The 23,277-nt window shown below is 36.4% G+C and overlaps 2 protein-coding genes across 2 annotated transcripts in view; one reads left to right on the plus strand and one right to left on the minus strand.

Moving 5' to 3' along the window:
- The window catches only part of LOC135082624 (protein 4.1 homolog), a 119,949-nt gene extending 119,408 nt beyond the window's left edge, over positions 1-541 (minus strand). Inside the window, exon 1 of the mRNA XM_063977407.1 lies at positions 227-541. The gene's annotated coding sequence lies outside the window, so the exon portion shown is untranslated. The remainder of the gene's footprint in view (positions 1-226) is intronic.
- Positions 542-11,118: 10,577 nt separating this feature from the next.
- Positions 11,119-21,806, plus strand: LOC135082633 (vacuolar protein sorting-associated protein 28 homolog). The gene is made up of 7 exons (XM_063977422.1): positions 11,119-11,149; positions 11,242-11,302; positions 11,789-11,984; positions 14,213-14,314; positions 19,263-19,397; positions 20,450-20,585; positions 21,667-21,806. The coding sequence occupies exons 1-6, from the start codon at positions 11,143-11,145 to the stop codon at positions 20,579-20,581; spliced, it is 633 nt and encodes a 210-aa protein (XP_063833492.1). The 5' UTR covers positions 11,119-11,142; the 3' UTR covers positions 20,582-20,585; positions 21,667-21,806.
- Positions 21,807-23,277: the final 1,471 nt, after the last annotated feature.

Raw genomic sequence — 23,277 nt, forward strand, 5'->3', positions numbered from 1 at the left:
GCCGCCGCGCCCAAGGAGTAACCGCCCTTCGCTCGCGTCTCACGCATTCCAATAAGAAAAAATATCTTTTGCAACTCAAGCAACCGTAAACAATACCTCTTCAACACACAAGTACGCCGGAAAACACGTAAACCGTCGGTATTTAATTGGCAAGACCGACCACGAACTTTTACCGCTATTTTTATGTCAGAAAGCTAAACTACGCAAATCTTACAAACTATCTTACCTGTTGATTAACAAGATCCCATTAAACGGGACGCTTGCAGGCCGAAGAGTGGAATTTCACACAATAGATACCGTTTCAGCACGTAAACACTGCGGTCACACAAAAAGGAGAACTGGCTAAACACTGTCACCAAGGATCCACCTTTACGATCGCACTGTTTCACACTAAGTTCAGGTTTATGAATAGTATGGTTTTTCGCGGACTTTCTGAGTACCAGGACCACAATTTTCATTCATCGCCCGGTGAAATCATTCGAGACGAGTGGCAGTTCTGCAACCGACCAAGGAAAACTACGGGCGCGGGCGGCAGGGAGCGCGCGCGTCATCCGCCATATTGGATGATTACGTCAGCTCGACAGCCACCTTTTTTTGTTATTAGCATTGGGTAGCTGGTGGATTGCCACTTCTTTCGTTTTTGTAGTGTATCCGAAGGTTTTTTCTTTTTTTCGGTTTGGGCTTAATTCCGAAACAAACCAGGGTGCGGAAACTTCCATACAACGGTCATCGAAGTGAAACTTGCTTCCAAACAGCGACATCGGTGAATAAATTCAAATACTTTTTAACTACCCTAAAACGCTCTAGATGTCGCTGCTCCTGTTTCCTTCATATTTTAATTTTTTTCTTAATTAAAATATATTTGAGAATATTGTTAATTACAATGTGAAAACTTTTTTTAAATGAAATTAATTTGTTTTAATTTAAAACTGAACGGTGACATTTTTTGTTACAATTTACATAATAGAGTAGTAGAAATTACTATTTAACATATCGCACCCTTAATAATATAGGGGCACAACTCAAAATTTTTGGTTTTTTACTTTTTGTACTAGAGAGGCACATTTTCGTCAGTTCTACAAGATGGCTTTCACAGAAATCGAAAACAATGATCAGATAAAAGAGTTCTACATTTTGTGCCCCTTCCATACTTTCGTCTATCTTCCCGCTAGAAGGGCTGAATCAGAGACATGCCGATATTTGTCGAATCCGGCCCGCGCGACTGTGGTCCAATTTGGAGTTGTGCCTTTGTGTGACAAACTTTTAAGTAAGTGTTAGTGAGATAAGACTAATTAATTCCATATATTTCTAATAATATGTTACATTTTCATTTTTATTACATTGATAAAGTCCCGTTAATCATAGAAAATTATAAAATATAACTTTAACTTTAGTTAGGCGGACCATGGATGGGTGTTTGTAGTTAAATTTACAACTCTCCTATAAAAATAATTTGCTTCTTGGTATTAATTTTCATACCTATTGGTTGATTAGGAGCTTACAGAATGTTTTATCGCGATGCTAAGAAATAAAGCGGTGGTTATGAAATACTTCCCGACAAATAAACTAATGATTAATAAAACAAGAGACATACCTACGTGCTACGTGTTAAGGCTATTAACGTTCGCTCGGGGCTCGAGTTGGCTTTTTTCTTTGTTTATTTTATGAATAAACGCACTAGTCAGCCAAAAGGTGAATAACTTTAATATGATAGTGTTATAATTTTTAATTATATTATTCATTACTTTATTACGGTCACATAAATTGATGCTAGTTAATCACTCAGATTCTGAGGACTGAGGATACATCGAATTTATTTTAAAATTATCTTTTCACGTATTAAGTTACTACAATTTTACTGATCAGCTATTAGACCTTGAAATTTTCAGTTTGTCTAAATTTAAGTTCTAAAGTGCTTTTTGTCTTAAAAAATATGAGTTCGTAATGAAATCTTGTGTTAACACCACTAACAGTTTTTTTTTAATATGTAGCAAATATTGTACACAAAAACAAAGAAAAAAGATCACGGAGTTTGTGATAACAAACCAAGCATACTTTGGGATAAAAATTGTACAAAATAATAAATATTGGGTGTCCAATATCGTCGTAAACCTTGTGTACCTAGACTCTTTGCAATACTGAAGTCAAGCAGGACGTAAAGGGCTTCTATTTGGAGGGCCAAAGATATGTATTGAGCTTTCTAATCACTAAAATGATCAAAAGCAAAATGATGATGAGTACGGAAAAATTAAAAGCAGCTATCTTCGATGGACTACAAATCCGTGCTCTTATAAAAGACTGTATTTGTAAACCATATAACACAAATTGAATCTGAAGCATGGCTAAGGTGCTTTGGTGGTGGCTTTAGTAGTAAAATATTTTTTGGGGAATGTTAGAACACCAGAATGGATATTCTTGTGTTCAAAATTGGTTGCTAAAATCCTTCAAAAATTACACACGCCAATTTGAGTATTAAATTGTATTTTTTACAATAGCCATTTGAACTGATTCCCACATAATGTGGGTGATTATAGTAAGGGACAAGGAGAACGGTTCCTTCCACTAGGACAGCAGGATAGTGGAAAAAAGATACCAAGGTACTGGCTGTTGGACTTTAATAAGTGATTATCCTGAACAAATCCATAACAGAAAACCTTACAGAAAAAGTTTTTGTAGGTTTTTCTTGATTTGATGAAAAGCATATTTTTTATAGGGTAAGAGTCCCTATCTATCTAAGTAAAAATATTTTGAATGCATAAAATTAGTATTTTCATGTCGGTTTTCTCAGAGAAATAGCTAATAGTCTTTATTTTAATCTAATTCGACATATCTAATAATTTTCTAGTATTCAGCACCCTACTCTTATACTGAATTGGATATAATATATTGGGCGTAAATCAATATAAAAATCGAATAATACACTTATTTTTAAATATTAGAGAGCAATATTAGGGAATATGCTATATAAAACAATTCAGCCTAAGGATTAGATGGGCACAAGTATAAGTAATACCCAAAATCACAACAACGGAAATAGTAAAATAAAGGCCTAACTTTGAAATATTTTTTTAAACAATATTTTTAAATACTCATAATCAATATTTTCAAAAATGTCTTATGTCAAATTATATAACAGATACCAGTGATGAAGTATGCTTAATTTGAAAGTTGTAGCTGATAAAATAAAGATTTTAGAGCCAATTATGTAAAAAACCGCGATCCGCCGATTGGTTTTTTGGCTTTTCCCAAAAAACTGAATTTTGGAGTTGTGCCCATTCATTATTAAGGGTGCGATATGGCAACTTTGTTTTTCCTCCAAAATGGCCGGTGTTGTTTTTGTTATGTTAAACAATGTTAAATGCATTCTTGTTTTCTTAGCCATCATTTAAGTGTTCTGTGGCCCTATAAAGTATTGAAGAGTCGTCGAGTCAAATTCAAGTTCATTCCTTCGTACCTGCTGCTGTTCTGGTTCATCGGAGTTTTGTTCGTTCCTTCGTGAATCGCGAAGAAACTTTCTGTTATGTTCACAAGTGATCTGAGTTTTCTTAATGTGCAAATGCTTTTTTAGTGTTGTTGAAAACTTTGCGAAAAGACGCTTTTGGTGTATAATAATTATGTGTGTTCATAAATAAAGTAAAATTATTAAATTCAAAAGTTTTTGTTTACTTATTTGCATTTCCATGTGCAATGTAGAATTTTTCCAAATCCATTGTTTTGAAAATAATACAATACGTACACCATAAAGATAAATTTTTTTTTTTTAAAATAATGGATTTGAAAAAATTCTACATTGTACATCATAAAAACAATAATCCTTTGAAGGTTATGAGGGCCTATGTGTGCGTGAACTGTGTGTATGTGTGCGTGGACTTTATGTATGTATTGCGTGTACTATGTATGTATGCGAGCGTTACGTACGTAGGTTAAGTACAGGGAATTTAACACCAGGCTGTCAATTAGTAGGTTCAAAAATTTGACAGAGAGGGTTCTCTATTTCCTATGTATTACTTTTCTCTATGAAACAAACTGTATAGTAGCTGTAAAATTTTAACTTCAGCAGTTTTGAAGAGGAAAATTATTTAAATATAACTTATTATTCATAAAATCTCAAAAAATGATTCCATCATGTTGTACATCCCAGGTTATTATAGTATAGAAATATTTAATCGTATTTCTTATTTTTAAATATTAAACTTATCGTCAGTTGCAGGTTCACTTGGGGTAACTGACAAAATACAGTTTTTCAGTAGAGCCGTTTAAAGTTTTTTTTCGTCTTAAATCGGACATAACTTTTTTCCTATTTAACCTTTTTTGGATCTGTTTTTACAGAAATGCTTAGAATTCTACGCGGTTTTAGATTAAATAAAAAGAATTATCTAATATGTCTTAGTTAAGGAAATAAATTGCAGTTACACCAATGTATTTTTGTACTTTTGACAGTTACACTAATTTTACACCATACTTTTGGAAAAAACATAGGTCAAATTGGTGTAAGTACTGCCCATATTAAAATAATTTGATGTTTTTGCTGGGTTTTGTTTACTTAGTTGCTGTATAATTTAAGTAAAAGTATTAAAAAATAAGAGAATTCATGAAAAAAATAACATTTTGTCGTTTTCTTTGTTTTTTATTTTATTTTATTAGAAGTAACTTTTATTTTATTCATTAAAAAATGTTAAAAAAGCCATGGGAATCAAGAATATATGTGTATTTAATTTTTTTAAGACAGAAATATTGAAATAACTACAGTGTTACTGTGAAACTAAGTAATTTCAATATTTTTTGAAGCTTTGACTTACCAATACCGTATTTAGCTCTACAGGGCAACTTAAACTGAAAACAAAATGGATTTAATTTCCCACCTCTTTATAGCAATGTTGAATTAAGGTCATGAGTACTACAACAGTAAAAGTAACAGAGTAACAACAGGTTAATGTTAGCAACGCGCAGTGACGCCTAGTTGGCTGTATAGTTGCTCAATTTCAATTTTTTTTTTGTTGAGCTAACTTTAACTTGTTTAACTGATACTGCTGGTATAATAATAGCGACGTTTTACCTGAAAATAAAACGTTTATTAAACATACTTACCTTATTCGAAGCCTTTATAATGAGAGTAGTGTCTGTCTTTTCCTGTTTGAGTACTAGTTTTGACGTATAATCTGCCCACGTGACTTCCGCTCCGGTCCCCCACCGCCTAAGCACGCCTCAATTAACGACACTAGCGCCACCAACGGTAGCTCGAAACTAGGTTTCGATATTCTCGTCATTGTGTTTTATGACACCAGGTAGATTTAAAAAGTAGGCTTCGAATAAGGTAAGTATGTTTAATAAACGTTTTATTTTCAGGTAAAACGTCGCTATTAAACAGTACTGTACCGTTATTCGAAGCCTTTATAGTGAGAGACGTGTCTATTATCTCCTGGTGGCGCTGTGTAATTGCCAATGTGATCAATTGAAGAATATGACATTGATCAGTGAGAAATGTTATGAATTAGTTAGAACTTTAGCTTATCTGTCTACTGAGTGGTAATGTACTGTGTGTAGGTACATTATAATATTTTACAGAACGCAACCTGCATCTGCATCTCCGTAAATTCACGTCTAATGCATCGTTTATTAACAACTATGTAATAATTAACTATCGGTTACTGTACGTCATGTAAAAGGCGCAAAAGCTACGTCCATCCTCACTCACAGTATCAGACCGTTGGATGAATTTAATAAGCTTCGGTAGGAGTGAATAATTATTAGGTATGGATAAGAATATTCACTGGTACAGTTAAGGTCGCTTGCCGATAGCGGGCGTTTGATGATCTCCAACATTTCCCACATTTAGGTATCAGCTCAGATTTTAATATTTATAAACCTTTACAGGACCGTAGCCTAGGTGGACGGTGTAATGAATAGGTGACAATAGCTAGCCGGCTATGTATAGGTACGATACTTTTGTATTGCCTGAGTATTCCGCGTTATCGCTGTTCGTTAGGTATAGCGAAGTTTGAGTCGGAATTGATAAAATTTGTAATAATACAGACTTTCCTAGTACAAACTTAGTAAACTTTGCGGTTTACACACGTCGGTGCTGTGGTAAGACTGTGCGACCATTATCTTTAGGGCTATAACAGTGATAACTTGTCAGCTAGATCAGCTTATTGACGGTTAGTCAACCAGCTTAATTCAGAGCAATCTTAATATGTAATTATGTATTATTGTAATTACAATTATGATAATAATGTTATAGGGCTGAACAAGAGTTTGTTTGCATCAACACAAAAACTATCTTTGTGTTGGAGTCCTTTAACCACGAATTCTATAAAATCATAATAACATCATTCTACCACCAATAGTAGCGGAGCATCAATAAGAATGTTGCGAAAGCGGGAAAGGTTATGCAAACGAAGTCGCAAGCACAGCTAGAATTAAATGATAGTTTCGTAGCCGATCTAAACCTTATCAGGTTTCATCAAGGCCCTTAGGGTGGGCATCGGATTTAATTTCGAATGATTTATTTTCATCACCCTGAATGCCGTTGGACGATCGCTCTGTGCACGATGTAATAATATTTATGTAAAAATATTTATGTAATGATGTTTGTGTAACACTAAGTTTTATATCATCGCCAATGTCACTCATGATTCGTTGAAGTGTACATACCTAAGTTGCCAGTAGGTAGGTAAGTACTAATTTTTGTGACAATAGTCAGCAGAGACAAATTACTTTATTGACCTAGCGAGTCGGGTAGGTATTAGAATATTTCACGAGGCTGTTGTACTTAAAACAAGTTAACTCGTAAACAGTTGTGTGTGCCACAACATTTTGCTTGTGACTACCTTCGTTACAGTATAATAATTGATGGATTTAAATCACATCAAATACGAATTTTGTAAATTGTACTATGTAGGTAGGCGAAGGACTTTCGGCTCCAAGCAAAGAGCTTAAGAGTGCGGCACATTATCCAAAATTAATTCCAATCATTTTTATGTACTTCTGTGTGACCCTAAGGTCACAGTGATAATTGGAAAAATCAGAGTTAAATTACTTTCTTGGACTGAAGGTTTTGATTTATTCCCTTTAACTCCTCGTAAAAGTCGTTCATATTCATACGACAATTTTTATTGAACCACAGAGGTGCACAAAAGGTCGAATTAACAATATGACATGGTGTCATATGACATTAATATTAAATTATATTTATTTACTTAAATTAAGTAGACAAGACGTAGTCATTGACACTATAATAGGGCACACGGAAAGTTCAGTTAAGATACTGAAGACTTGTGTGACTTTTGGTATGCAATCTTTTCTCCAACGAATGTAATGGCTTGTATAAATGAGAAAATAACTAATTGTAGTATGTAAACCTACGCGGTTTAATATATATTTGGTAAGTACGGTTTACTAAAGTCACTGTTTTCGTTGTACAGTGAAATTCAATTGCGAAATGCGTTACCATGCAGCGTGCCCAATTTGTTTTAAGCTCAGATAAGCTTTATACTTTTGGTTATTATGGATCATAAGTATTTGGTATTGGGTGCCATGAGCGCCTCAAGTTGGCGGTTAAAATGCTCTTTGCCTCACGCAAATCATGAATTGTAGTGTTATAACATGAGAAGAGCCAATGCTTTAGGATTTGTAACGTTACGTGACTTGATCTGTATGTTTTTGGTAACCGAGACTCGGTTAGGCCATTTTGTATTTATGGAGTTCACCTTTTACTGTTACTAGTTTGTAAGACTGTTATTATTTTGTTTATTTATTTTATATAGGTAAGGACCGACTTCATTGTGTTTATTATCCAGACTTGTGTGCTTTTATTACAATAGGGGCATGGGTTATATCTGACCCCGAAGCAAGGATGGGTCCTGAGTTACCCCAGAATGAAGTCGTCCAATAGGTAAGGGCGCAAATGTCGCGACTCTTTCTGTGCGAATCAATTGCCGTCAGAACATTTGCATGAGTCTGTCGGTGTACTATAGGTATGTATAGCAGACAAATACTTATTTTAGTATTCAGTACTTTGTGGTACCCGCCAAGCGTCTATGAATGTATACCTTATTTAAAAGACTATCAGGTCAATAGTTTTTACTATGCAGAGGCTGCATAAAGGCTTAAGTTTATTTAATTTCTCCAGGCGTTAACTGTTCGGTACCAAAAATTCAGGGCGCATAGCTGCGGCCCCGATTAATTAACATCCTTCAAGATTCTGAAGGTTTAGGGCGATGCCCTTGTATCATCTCGGCAGTAATGAAATAAGCCAAACTGACACGAATCGAGTAATTTTTGCGTAATCTCATGATCTCTGTCTCCACCTTTTACCCATGGCAGGTCTTAAATAGCTTACTTTTGTCATGAAATAAAGCATTTTAATTAGGGTTCCATAACCCTTGAAAATTATGAGGATTTGGGGCGATGCCCTCATATCCTCCCGGCAACATCACTTTAATTTTGCCGTGCAAAATAGAATTTCCGAACCTTTTATAGTTATGCGGATTTAGGGCGAAGCCCTCATGTCTACCCGGCAACTTTACTTATTTTCGTTTGCCGTGGAATAAGGCGTTTGGGTTCTATAACTCTTCAAAATTATGAGGATTTAGTTTAGGACGATGCCCTCATGTCTTTGAACCGCAAATACAAACGAGCGAGGTTGCTTGGCTCGAAATGTAATGATTTGAGTCCGATTCTCTTTGGGTAATCTCCTATCCCAGAGGGATGAGGGATAACATGAGGGTTTAGAGCGATGCCCTAAGACCTCTCGACGTAAATAAAAATGAGCGAGGTTGCTCGGCTCGAAATGTAATGATTTGAGTCCGGTTCTCTTTGGGTAATCTCCTATCCCAGTGGGATGAGGGATAACATGAGGGTTTAGAGCGATGCCCTAAAACCTCTCGACGTAAATAAAAATGAGCGAGGTTGCTCGGCTCGAAATGTAATGATTTGAGTCCGATTCCTATCCCAGTGGGATGAGGGATAACAAGAGGGTTTGGGCCAATGCCTTACTAAGACCTCTCGACGCAAATAAAAATGAGCGGCGTTGCCTGGCTCAATATGAGACTCCTTGAGTGTTTGAGTTTTCTCCTATCCCGGTGGGATGAGGGAGAAAAGGTTCTGGCTCCTGGTTTTTCCCTGTTTGCTCCAAGAGAACTTACCCTCGCTACAGGATTATGCTGCTGCGTTTTGGTTACACTGCCATCTAGCTTGCCGAGTAGCCAGTGAGTTTTCCACTGTAGGTATTTAGCATAAGGCGAAATCTCAGATCGATCTGCGGAGCAGAGTTGCGATCGTATTGCTGCCGAAAAATTTTCCAGACGCCGCTAGCATCAAATAAACTGCGTATCAGGCTGAATAGACAATGTTCATCCTTCACCGTTTATTACACAGACTCACTGTTTAACTACACAGTAACAGCATAGCGTTTTCCTGAAATCATAGTTTAAGAAAACCACAAAGGTATTATTATACTTACGTACCGTATCCTAATAGGACAAACTGCACACTTCACTCTTGGGTTATAAGCCATGCGTTAGACTTCCATAATGGCGGTAGAATAGGTACGTCGGTACGCTACCCTACCTAGTGGAAGTTTTCATACTTTCCCCGGATGTATATTGATAAAGGTAGTTTACCGTTTATTTATTTTGTTGATTTATAAATCAACACAATCCGTCCGATGGAATTCGTATGTCTGAAATGGTATTGGTAAGTTGGTACTTACAGCTTATTGTAGCAAGCAATCACATCTTGCGACTATCACATTACACCACACCATCCTTTGATTTGACCTCTACGCCAACTCTTGCTCCTCTTCTGCACGTGGACATAATATTTCCTCTTTCCTTTTGAAAATAAAGACATCTAACGGAAAACCCTTAGGAACAAACACAGCTTAAAAGGAGTGTTATACCGTTAGGAATGAACATTGCTAAAAAGGAATATTAGTTTTAAAACACATCTAACGAAAACCGTTAGGCACAAACATTGCTAAAAAGGAATGTTAGTTTTAAAACACGTCTAACGGAACACGCCGTCAGGTACGAACATTGCTAAGAAGAAAAGTTAGCTTAAAAACATATCTAACGAAAAACCGTTAGAAACAAACATTGCTAAAAAGTAATGTTACTTTTAAAACACGTCTAACGGAATACCGTTAGGTACAAGTATTACTAAAGAAGAAAGATAATTATTAAAAATTACACTGAGTTAGATTGAATGCAATCTACCCCCGAACGGTAACACCGTTGTAAAAATAAATTACACTGCGAAATAAGTAATCACAGTAATTTTTATAAGTTTTCAGCCCGTACATAATAATTTAGAAGTACTTACATTATGATGGTAATATTTTACCTGAATCACGTCACGACTAGTACCTGTGAGATGGGTCGCGAACTAGCGGAGCTAATTCTACGACCGTCTCGAACGGGAACTAAAACACCAATGACGAGAATATCGAAACCTAGTTTCGAGCTACCGTTGGTGGCGCTAGTGTCGTTAATTGAGGCGTGCTTAGGCGGTGGGGGACCGGAGCGGAAGTCACGTGGGCAGATTATACGTCAAAACTAGTACTCAAACAGGAAAAGACAGACACTACTCTCATTATAAAGGCTTCGAATAACGGTACAGTACTGTTTAATAATGTAATATGCCTTAAAACTTTCTAAATTCCTATTTTATTTCATGTTATAAACCTTAGCAAATCAGTGTAATTGCAAAGTTTTGTAGCAAAATTTTTACATTATTACAGATACACCAATTCAACCTGGTAAAATTATTACAATGTCAGATGTTATTACACCAAAATTTTGAAGGAAATCTGAAAAGTTCACACCTGAAAATGTCCGTGTAATTGTAATTTTTTTAAAGCTAGATTTTTTTTACGTATACCATTCGAAAGAGCAGAAAAAACTAAGAAAAACTGTATATTTAACTCAAAAACCGTATTTTGTCAGTTACCCCAAGTGAACCTGCAACTGACGTTATGTCATTAACAGGGCGAGATCTGTCAAAATTTGACAATAACTAACTTGTACAAACATTCGTCATTGTTGTGTGAAGGATTTTTATTAAAAATACAGGAATAAAGAAATATTTTGCTCATTAAATTCTATAATCTTAATATTCGTGAGCGCATATCTAGTCTTCAAAATGCAGGGTAATTATGTTCCATTTTAATTTGTTGGAAATGTAATAATCTGAAGATTTCTTATGTTTTTCTTTGTTTTATTCTCATTTATTTACTTTCAGACACAAGACCCGAACTGTATGAGGAAGTGAAATTATACAGAAATGCCAGAGAGCGTGAAAAGTAAGTCTACAAAAAAAATAATGGACGATGGATGAATCACTCATGTTTTATGGGTATTTTACTTCAGATTTATCATAATATTTCCAAATTGATAAATTTAATGGATGTCAAGGGTTATAGTTATCAAGAATGAGGGAAAACTCATTGTGCTTAATATTATCCTTGATTTGATTATTATTGATTTTTTGTTAGGTTTGCTACATCTCTCTTCCAGAACTTTCAACATTGATTAAATTTGGAATACATTTTAACTGTGAAGTATTCATATTGTAGGTCAAACATCTAATGATATCACTCTACTTACCAATAAAACAATAAAGACTATCAAAGTTGTCTAAACATTGAAATTAAAAAAAAATCTAGATGCTTTAAGTCTATTTTGTATATTCAAATTAAAATTCTTTATTTGCAGTAAATAGGGTTTACAAAATTGCCTATTCAGAGGAATTCATTTCTCTCAATTCCGTCCCTTAAAACATATTCCAGGCATGACAACATGGCTGAGCTCTACGCTGTAGTCAGCACACTACAGCATCTGGAGAAGGCGTACATGCGTGACTGTGTGCGTGCGCAGGAGTACACAGCAGCTTGCAGCCGCCTGCTCGTGCAGTACCGGGTGGCGTTCAAACAGGTGCAGGGAGACGACTGTCCCACTATAGAGGCGTTCGTCACTAAATACAGGGTGAGTGGAGATGTCACATGCTTTTTCTTTGGTTTTGCACTAAAATAATGTGCCATTTCAATTATATCACTTTATTACTGCTCTCAAGACATGTAAAATTATTGATTGTCTTTTTTACTGTTTAAGAAATAAATAAATAAATATCTTTGATAAATATCTTTGGACAATCTCACACAGCGCCATCTAGCCCCAAAGTAAGCAATTAATATGCTTGTGTTATGGGTGCTAGCTTAACGGATATGTTACGGTCAAAGTGATAAATGTGAAAATTATGAATAATTGCCGGTTATTATGAATAATTACCGCATGATGTGGTAAATGTGATTAATATGAGATCATTTATGTGTGTATAAAACTAAATAGGCGGCTTAGGGGTGGCCCAAGGGCACCCCCGCTGCACCTTAACCTATTTTTCACTTTAAATCAAAACATTATGTTATGGGCATCATGGAAAAGTAATATTATGCAAGAAACATTCCAAACTCATTATGCCAAATTATATTAATATTTGATATCAAAACGTTCAAAAATTTTGGCTGTACAAGAGCACGTACACAAGATGTTGTTCTCTTTTATGATATTTGTTAGTACTAAAGTTTAATGATTAAATAATCACTGTTAAATGTTATTAATTTATCACTTTTACCGCGACTATCGGTAATTATTCATAATAACCGGTTATTATTCATAATTTTCAATTTATCACATTAACCGTAACAGATATACTACTTAAATATACTTTTTTTTTTAAATACATACATTATACATAGTAACACCCAGACCCGTCACAGAAATTAAAATTCATCATTTCAATTTCTTCCCGGCCGGGAATCGAACCCGGGACCTCTCGGCATAGTAGTCCGTTCTGAACCACTACACCAAACGGCCGAAATAACTGAACTATAAATACAGTGTGAGTCATGTTAAAGTGTACATATGAAAATAGATGAAACTAGACCTATTTTTATCGACAAAAAAGAGGTCAAAAAATTTTTGACATTTTTTTAAATTTTTTTATAGAATTTTTTCTCTTCCAATTACTTATTGTAAAGAAAACGTAATAACTTTTAAACTAAGCAGTATATCCTGATAAAATAAAAACAGTAATAATGCTAAATAACAGGCGATACTAAAAAAATACATACAATACACAAAAAATGCCAACAAGTAATAAAAAATGATACTTTTTGAAAAAAATCTGCTTAAAAATTCGTGTTTTTTTGGTTATTTGATAAATTTCTCCAAAAAATGCCCCTATAACAGGTAGTTTTTATTGTTGTGTATTATTCTCTATCGTATTACCTTTGTAAAACCAAAAATTGCATGTCTCTATCCCTATCACAACATTTGCTATGATAGTTTGAACAAAGGCCTACCACAACATTATTCTCCTCTACAGGTAGGGACAATTTTAATTTTAACTAAAATGCTTATTATACTTCGAAATCTTTTGTTTTTACTTGAAATCTAACTTGTCTTTATCAAAATTACAAATCTAGAGCCATTTTCACTTTCGTTGTTAACGAAGCGTTGAATGGCGCGCCCGGAGAGGCTTAGTTCAAACGATCATAGCAAATGTTGTGATAGGGATAGAGACATGCAATTTTTGGTTTTACAAAGGTAATACGATAGAGAATAATACACAACAATAAAAACTACCTGTTATAGGGGCATTTTTTGGAGAAATTTATCAAATAACCAAAAAAACACGAATTTTTAAGCAGATTTTTTTCAAAATGTATCATTTTTTATTACTTGTTGGCATTTTTTGTGTATTGTATGTATTTTTTTAGTATCGCCTGTTATTTAGCATTATTACTGTTTTTATTTTATCAGGATATACTGCTTAGTTTAAAAGTTATTACGTTTTCTTTACAATAAGTAATTGGAAGAGAAAAAATTCTATAAAAAATTAAAAAAAAATGACAAAAATTTTTTGACCTCTTTTTTGTCGATAAAAATAGGTCTAGTTTCATCTATTTTCATATGTACACTTTAACGTGACTCACACTGTATTCTGCAACTTCTGCTGAATCTTTTTGTATTCTTTAGGCTTAGAGTCGTATTCACACTATTTGAAATATTGACAAATAACTGTGTCAAAGATACATTTCAAATCCATCATAATTGAGTTGTAGAAATATTTTATTTACTTACAAACCATACAATAAATTCGTTATTCTCTATAATCTAACAAATCAATAACTTTATATTATTCATATTTGCAGTTAGACTGCCCAGCAGCATTGGAGAGGATAAGAGAGAACAAGCCCAACTTGATCAAGGACGACAAAGGGAACACAAACAAATACATCGCTGAAATTGTTTCCGTAAGTTTTTTCTTTGCTTTTGCATTTCTCATTTATAAGGCTTCCAGAAGTAAATTTCAAATAATAAATTTCTGCAACAATTACTCCAATCAGTCACATAAATTATGCTATGTTCTCAAAATTATTAAGAAATAGGACTACTGAAGACCACATACATACACATAGAGGCATAATTATGTACAGCAAGGGACGTTCTGTGTTCAAAAGATGATGATGAAAATACATATTCTAAGCATTGATGCAATGCTACTCTGCGCGGCGATGCAAAGTGTATAGGCACTTACAGGTAGGTACCGTCCTAGGCTGCACCTCCCTTATAGTAGGGAATTTAGTGCAATGATTTGTATGGAGACCCCTCCACTTTGGTATAGAAGGCTCATTTTTGCAACAGTGTTTCTTTGGGTGCTCCTGAGTGGATTTCCGTCGGTAGACATCGGGAGCCCCCCCTGTGGTAGCAGGGGGAGGGGGGGCAAGTTTCCTTCTGCCGCGCTTCACTTTAAGGCCCATATCTTCAAAACTATGGGTATTAGGGCAAGTGTGGTATCATTTTCGGATAATTAAAGGATGGCGAATTCATTTCTAGAACAAACTTTTTGCCTTTTCATACAAAAAAAATGAAATATTGAGTAAAATTCACAAAAATCAAAAAGTATTTTTTTAAATAAACGTCGTTTACTTTTAAACCACTGGAGATAATCTAATAAAAAAAATATGACCTGAAAGCTACATTTATCAGGATTATAAAAATATAACATTGTATGGTACTTTTTTCGCAAAAAGTAGGCGAAAAAATGGGTTATTCCGTATTCGACCCACGACAACTCAACCCACTCATTATTTTTCCTTACTCAACCCAATTTTGTTCCTTACTCTACCCACAACAAATTTTTAATTTTATGTTCCTTATTCACCCCAAAAACATTCCTAGCTCAACCCATTTTAAAACCACTTAAAAAATATAAGATTTTTATGTACGGTCAGAATAAAAAATATATTTTTTAGAAATTTAAGCTCAGTTAACTTTTGTGTTAAGATCGTTCTATTAAATAAAACTGCAGGAATTCTGATACAATAATATAATTATTTGAAAAACGTTTTTCACAAAAGGACACAAATCAAATAATGACTAATTAGAATCTACTATAAATCCACTATAAATCTACTATAAATCAAACGACTGTGATTTTTTATTAAATCAGTATAACCAAGCGATGGCGTATAATTTTTTTCCCTAGACACTTGTTCATGAATGTACAAATGTTTCAAATAATACAATGTATTTGATCTTTTTTTTTCAAGCGGTATGAGATGACAAAAGAAAAATAATAAAAGTATTCATGTGGACAGCTTAAATCCCGCGGTAGAAGTTTTCATCCTTTTAATTTGTTTATATATTTAGGTACCTTAAAATAAAATAAAATCTTTGATATATTTTAGTTAATCAACATTATTCATATCTATCATTTTTTCATGTAGGTGATGTTTTTTATTTTTTTTTATTTAATTATAAATCAATGTACATACTAGTATGTATTTGTCATTATTAAATTTCTGAAAAAACAGTAAACGTTGTTTTGCTATCCATACTTATTTTTGGTATATTTACTTTGGGTTGAGTAAGGAATGCATTTGGGTAGAATAACGAAATTATGTAATGGGTTGAGCTAGGAATACTAATTTGGGATGAGTGAAGAAATGGGTCGAATACGGAATAACCCGAAAAAATTTTTTTCTTCAGGACACAGCGGGCGAATTTTATTGCGCATCGGAAAAAAATATTTATTTTATCCATGAATTCATACTATTTGGTTCATAAGCAAGCAAGAATTATTATTTTAGAATTTATTTAGAGTTGCTGGCACATCAATCTACCATGATTTGTATTTTTTCGTCAATTGATTTTGAACTCTATGTGTGAGACATAAGGTTGAAAATAATTTAAATACATTTTAATATTGAAAATATCATAAGAAGAAAGCACTAAATAAAGAACTTTAATTTGTCTAAACGTCTTAATGATTATTATTATTTTAATTAACACTTTTATTTGTACATACTATTGTACCAGTGATTTAACGGAAAGGTAAGTGTGAGGAAAATGAGGTTTCACAATCATAGTATGGGAGATATTTTTAGCACAAAGGTTACGGCTGTGACCTTTTTAGTTGTTTTTTTTCAGACAGCACCAGCTTCTGCACTACTTCTTGCACTTACATCTCACCATTTCCAGGCAAGCCTCGGCAGCTACGGGCAAACCGGTCCATGTAGGCTCCATCTTGCTATCGGCTCTGGTCCACCCCCAACCAGTCGGGTAAAGGGAAGACTGAGTCGGTTGCTTGCAACTAATCCTATACGCGAACCCCTTGGATTGATCTAATAAGTAAGTGGATAGATCTTGAACAAGGGACGACTAGAAAAGAGGACCAAAATCCCAACAGAACAGCCTAATCTGGTTTACTGACAACTCAAAGATGCAGTAGTGGCGTAGGGGGGGGGGGGGGGGGGGGGGGGGGGGGGGTGCCAAGCATCAGAGGGTGACACATGTCGCACAGATAAGTACTCACTGGCGCATCTGCATAGCAAGTCTGCGGTCTATGTCATTGTCTTTCAATCTTGGAATCGGTAGGTAACCCCAAAATCGTGGGGGTTACCAGGGGGTGCCTTAGGACTTACGCCGCCACTGTAAAGATGGCCTTGGGAACGGGAACGGGCGTCTACTGTAAACACTTCGAACATAGTGAACGCTTAAGGAGGTTTGCTACAGTGTTTCAAGCTGAATTCTACGCTATAATATGTGTGCACTAAAGAACAGGGGTGTAAAAAACGCAATATTTACATCCTGATCCTGTGGGATACCTGGACATACACGGATCAAATGCAATGGGAGAGCCGACAGTCTAGCGAAACTAGGGTCAGAGGCGATACCTATTGGGTCAGAATAGGATACTTACCTTTATCTAACGGCATACCTCATGGCCATAATATGGCCATATCCAAGAAGCACAGTGCTAAATGGAAAAGCTCCAACGATATAAGATAAGCCTCTCCAAATCATTCCTAAAGGGAAACACAGGGTCATGGAGAAAACTCATTAAGCATTAAGGTATCTAAGCCCAAGCAATTACTGGTACGCAAACTGGGCATTATGGAACGAACCACATGTCCCACAAAATGGGCCTAACAACAGAAGACAGCTCTCGAGCATGTGGAATACATGTGGGGTCCATGAATCAATACTGTAAGGATGGGTCTGCTTGGGTCAGCATATCCGGCATCAGAAGATTTTCACTCAGACGCTTAATTCACCTAATGGATAGGATTTTTTTGGATGATAGGGAATAAAAAATGGAGCATAAAGATCCTAATGGGTCGCTGTGGACTACGCTTAGACCTAGCTTAGCTTAGGCCCTACATAAGATAACCCAGACAGCAGCAGCAGCTTTGTATCAGCCTTGGTTACTGGCAGTATATCAAGGGATTCGCGTATAGGATCAGGTGCAAGCAACCGACTCGAGTCTTCCCTTTACCCGACTGGTTGGGGGTGGACCAGAGTCGATAGCAAGATGGAGCCTACATGGACCGGTTTGCCCGTAGCTGTCGAGGCTTGCCTGGAAATGGTGAGATGTAAGTGCAAGAAGTAGTGCAGAAGCTGGTGCTGTCTGAAAAAAACAACTAAAACGGTCACAGTCGTAACCTTTGTACTAAAAATATCTCCCGTACTATGATTGTGAAACCTCATTTTCCTCACACTTACCTTTCCGTTAAATCACTGGTACAATAGTATGTACAAATAAAAGTGTTAATTAAAATAATAATAATCATTAAGACGTTTAGACAAATTAAAGTTCTTTATTTAGTGCTTTCTTCTTATGATATTTTCAATATTAAAATGTATTTAAATTATTTTCAACCTTATGTCTCACACATAGAGTTCAAAATCAATTGACGAAAAAATACAAATCATGGTAGATTGATGTGCCAGCAACTCTAAATAAATTCTAAAATAATAATTCTTGCTTGCTTATGAACCACATAGTATGAATTCATGGATAAAATAAATATTTTTTTCCGATGCGCAATAAAATTCGCCCGCTGTGTCCTGAAGAAAAAATTTTTTTCACCTACTTTTTGCGAAAAAAGTACCATACAATGTTATATTTTTATAATCCTGATAAATGTAGCTTTCAGGTCATATTTTTTTTATTAGATTATCTCCAGTGGTTTAAAAGTAAACGATGTTTATTAAAAAAAATACTTTTTGATTTTTGTGAATTTTACTCAATATTTCAATTTTTTTGTATGAAAAGGCAAAAAGTTTGTTCTAGAAATGAATTTGCCATCCTTTAATTATCCGAAAATGATACCACACTTGCCCTAATACCCATAGTTTTGAAGATATGGGCCTTAAAGTGAAGCGCGGCAGAAGGAAACTTGCCCCCCCTCCCCCTGCTACCACAGGGGGGGCTCCCGATGTCTACCGACGGAAATCCACTCAGGAGCACCCAAAGAACCACTGTTGCAAAAATGAGCCTTCTATACCAAAGTGGAGGGGTTCTTGCACTAAATTCCCTACTATTAACACCAGTACGCCTAGCACGAAAAACTTTCGAGTTCAAATCGTTTGCGTACTCGAATCGCCATCAAAAGATATAGTAAGAAAACTACAACAGCGCCCTTCTGAACGTGTCGTAATTAGTGAACTTAGTATGAGATGTGGTTGCACGAAACTTATTCTGAGAATCAAAATTGTCACGTTATTGTTTAATTCGAAGATTGAGTATCGAATTTTATCGAATACGCAAACGATTCGAAAACGAAAGTTGTTCATGCTAGAGGTACAGGTGTAAATGTGGTCAAATACTTGCCTAGTTCTGCATAAAAGAAAGATCTGTGTCTGCCTTTCTGTTAACGTAGCAATATGTTAAATCGTTAATGTTTGTCCTTCCAGCTGTTCATAACCCTGATGGACAAGCTTCGCCTGGAGTTCCGCGCCATGGACATGATTCAACCAGAGCTGCGTGACTTGCGCGACACCATGGACCGCCTGCTCATGCTGCCCGAGGACTTCGAGGGCAAGCTCAAGGTGCGTCATAGTTCTTACCAAGACGCAGTAACGTCGTCTTGAGTGGCCTTTTTGACAACTTTATTATTATTTTTTTCCTTTTTTCTTTCTCCTTTTTGATGTTTGTGATCTAAATGATAAGAATGTATCTATTTTCTACTATTGTTGTTGTCAAATAAAGATTTTTCTTTCTTTCTTCCAATAGAGGCAATGTAATAAATTAAGTATTGATGCGAGACATTCCTTCTTAAAAATAATAATAATTTCTGATCCCAACATAATCTGTGTCGTCGTAAATTTTATTAAAAAAAAAAAACAAAACGAAACCAAATATCCTAAATTCTATTCAGTGTGATAACATCTTTTAATACTCATTTTTGTTTGAGGGGATTCTGATTAACAGATGAGTTCACGGGGATCGGGTTGGGGGATCCTAGTGGACGAAAGGAGACAAACAACAACAAGTGTCCCTTAAGGGCTACTTTTTTTATTATTATTTTTGACGTTCAGAAGTGCTAAAATATTGGTCAAAATTGAATAAAATATTTTGATATTTTTAATGCCACTGAAGTCACGTTTTTAGCGTCTACTTTCTGACTGCTATAGGTCAAGTAAAAAGGCAATACAAATATTTGCTTAAAGGCCTATTCAAACCTGAGCGATATTCGCTGCCGCTGTGGGTAGAGGTACATACCGCGTGGGTTTCGCTCAGGTATTTAGTATCAAGTACCGCGGCTAGAGCGTTTTCTCTGCCGCAGACGGTAGCGAATACCGCTTAGGTCTGAATAGGCCTTTAGCCTTTATATGTAAAAATTTAGTATCTGTATACGCTTATCGCGCTTATCGACGTAGCGTGGGCAGGCCTCCCACTAGGTGGACCGACGATCTGGTGAAGGTCGCGGGAAGTGCCTGGATGCGAGCGGCGCAGGACCGGTCTTTGTGGAAATCCTTGGGGGAGGCCTTTGTCCAGCAGTGGACGTGTTTCGGCTGAAACGAACGAACGAACAGTAATAAAATTCTTATTCTTGTTCTTATTCTACACGGTGTTTATATTCTCCTTTATACAACTCCAGGTGCAAGAATGGCTGGACAAGCTCTCTGAGATGTCTGCGTCGGACGAGCTGTCGGAAGCGCAGGTGCGGCAGCTGGTGTTCGACCTGGAGACCTCCTACGGCGCCTTCAACAAGTTCCTGCACAAGGACTAGCGAGGTATGAGCTTTAGGATAGTGGACGTAGTCACAGAATAAGTAATAGTACAGGTACAGAAGGATTACTCCGCAAGACGATTTAAATAAATGCGAGTCTTGCTACGACGCGATACAGTGGAATTCAGCTCGCACAGCACTACGTACCTACAATTTTATTCACCTACAAGTTTTGTCTCTTTCTATCGCGTGCCTCTGAACTCTTCTTACGCTGTTAGGGTTGCTGTCTAGTGAAAAAATAATTAATCTACTTATTTGTAATGAGGTACGTATGTAGGTAAGTATGCATTCATTATGGAAAACCTTGGAAGAGGCCTTTGTCCAGCAGTGGACGTCATTTGGCTGAAACGAACGAAAGCATTCTGAGCAGTAGTCATAGTAGGTTAGGTTCCTATACTATCCTAAGAATTATTGATTACCTACATGGCCAACATACCTTTCAGCATCTTTGGGAAGCGAAAAAAAAAGATAAATCCGGTAGATTACTTTTCGAATTTAAACACCCGAACGCCGCACAATATTTCTTTCTCTTTATGTCCATTTTTAAATAATACTTCGATCATAGAATTATAATCATACTACAACGCACGCCAGCGTCCTGACGAGCGCGCGCGTGACACTCGACTGATATAATACCCGCCGGCGGGGCGCTTCGCTGTAGGTAATTATCGGATGTACCGCGCGGAGTGAGCCAGGCCTGACGTAGTGTAGAATTTACAGATGCAGAGAGTGGCCTAGCCAGGTGTAGAGTAAACTAAATTTTTATAGCAAATAAACTAGCCAGGTGTAGAATAAACAGAGACTCTCTGAGTACTATCAACTGTCATCTTCTACTAATCGGTAGCCGGAAATCCTGGGGGGAGACGACCATTCTAGCATGGGATAGCTAGGTGAAGAACAACAAACACAAAAAGCCTCTGGTACTTTTAAATTTCACACACTTTGTAAACAAAACTCCAAGTTTGGAAAGTCTTACAATCCCATCTTATCCTCTATTCGAGGTAGCCTCATAAAACACATTAATTTTTTTGCAAGGAGGCTTTCAAAAAGCGCTTTTTCATGTCCGCCTTATTCTTTTCTTGCAGGTAAAATCGAAGGCTCAAACGCGTTGTCACATATTTATAGTTGTGCTTAGTGGAACATGTTATAACTTATACCGTAATGTTACTCGTAATGTAAGTAAGTTTTATTAACGTATGTGAATATACTGTATCATTTACAAGAAGTTCTTTTATTTATTCAATTAGAATCAATTGCAAACATTCGATCTATCAATCCGCCAGTTAGAGGTAAGATAGCCAGTTCCTCCGTGGTTGAGGATTCCGGGTGAAGCTCGCTTCCACCTTCGGCCTGATCCTCACTTACCATCAGGTGAGATACAGGCCGAGAGCTTCCTCGTTGTGGATTAAAAAAAACGATTTTTCAATCGTAAAAAAACCGTTAGTCCCAATCGAACCCTGGACCTCTACAGATCGAGTATCCAACTCAAGTCTAGCAATGAGGGCTATCGTTTTTATACTTAACAGTTGGCACCCCTGGCGATTGACAGGACCTTACTCTACAGTGGCGCCATCTTGATGAGTGCAAATGCGATAGTCCTCCTACCACTTTAGCGCTCACAAGTTGGCGCCACTGTCTTCGCTACTAGCAAGTGACAGGACCTTACTCTACAGTGGCGCTAACTGGTGAGCGCTAAAACGATAGCCCTTATTGACCGAGTTAGTGTCTGAGGTATGGGAGCGGCGCAGGAGGGTGTTTTTGTTATGTCAAACGTCAGCGAGACTTCAGATGCGCTTCAGATTTGTAAAGATGACCCACGGTGAACTGTCCCACCAAACTCAATGACAGGGGGGCGCTACCATCGTTCAACTATAAGGTTTCCAACATGGCAAAAATCGGAACAAGCGATCCGGTATTGACGGTGGCGCCCCACTGTCAATGTCATGGATAGGCCAGTTCAGTATTTTGGAACTATATGCTCTGTCACGTCATAATATTATTTTGTCATTGTTACCCCTCCCGTGCCGCTCATATCTCAGGCACTGGCACAGATAAGTACAAGACTTATAGATTAGGTGATAATAACCCACACATCTATATAAAAGCGAAAGGTCACTGCCTGACTGACTCACTCATCATGAAATCACAGAAACTACAAGTGCTAGGAGTCTAAACTTTTGCATGGGGGTTCCTTTTAGAACGTAGGTGCTCACTAAGAACGGATTTTATGAAACTTCACCCCTAAGGGGGTAAATCGGGATCCACGCGTACGAAGTCGCGGGTGGCCGCTGGTTTTTAAAATGTTTTCCCCAGTTTTTGACAAAACTTGAATGCATAATTTTTAATACTTAAAAACCTTATTAAAAGTAAGTACCTACGTTTTATGGCGCTCGTATAACGTAAACATGATTTGATTTATGTAAGTAAACAGTGGAAAAGTTGATGTCAATTTTTACGTAAACCGTTCGTAAGACGCCATCACTTTTATCGGCTTACGTATTGCAATTATAATTAAAATTTTACTATGTCCATAACCATCGAAAACTAGGGTTGAAACAGCAAACCTGAGTTTTCAAAATGTCCTTTTTTACCCACAACGAGAAAGCTCTTGGCCTGCATATCACCTGATGGAATGTGATGATCAGGCGAAAGTGGAAGTGAGCTTCACCCGGAATCCTCAACCACAAAGGAACCGG

The sequence above is a fragment of the Ostrinia nubilalis genome, chromosome 22, assembly GCF_963855985.1.
Source record: "Ostrinia nubilalis chromosome 22, ilOstNubi1.1, whole genome shotgun sequence".
Classification (NCBI taxonomy): Eukaryota; Metazoa; Arthropoda; class Insecta; order Lepidoptera; family Crambidae; genus Ostrinia; species Ostrinia nubilalis.

Excerpts from the sequence above, each read along its gene's own strand:
- LOC135082633 (XM_063977422.1), top strand. Across the intron at positions 11,303-11,788 it reads AATGCCAGAGAGCGTGAAAA|GCATGACAACATGGCTGAGC; the intron begins GTAAGTCTACAA and ends AACATATTCCAG. Across the intron at positions 14,315-19,262 it reads ACATCGCTGAAATTGTTTCC|CTGTTCATAACCCTGATGGA; the intron begins GTAAGTTTTTTC and ends TTGTCCTTCCAG.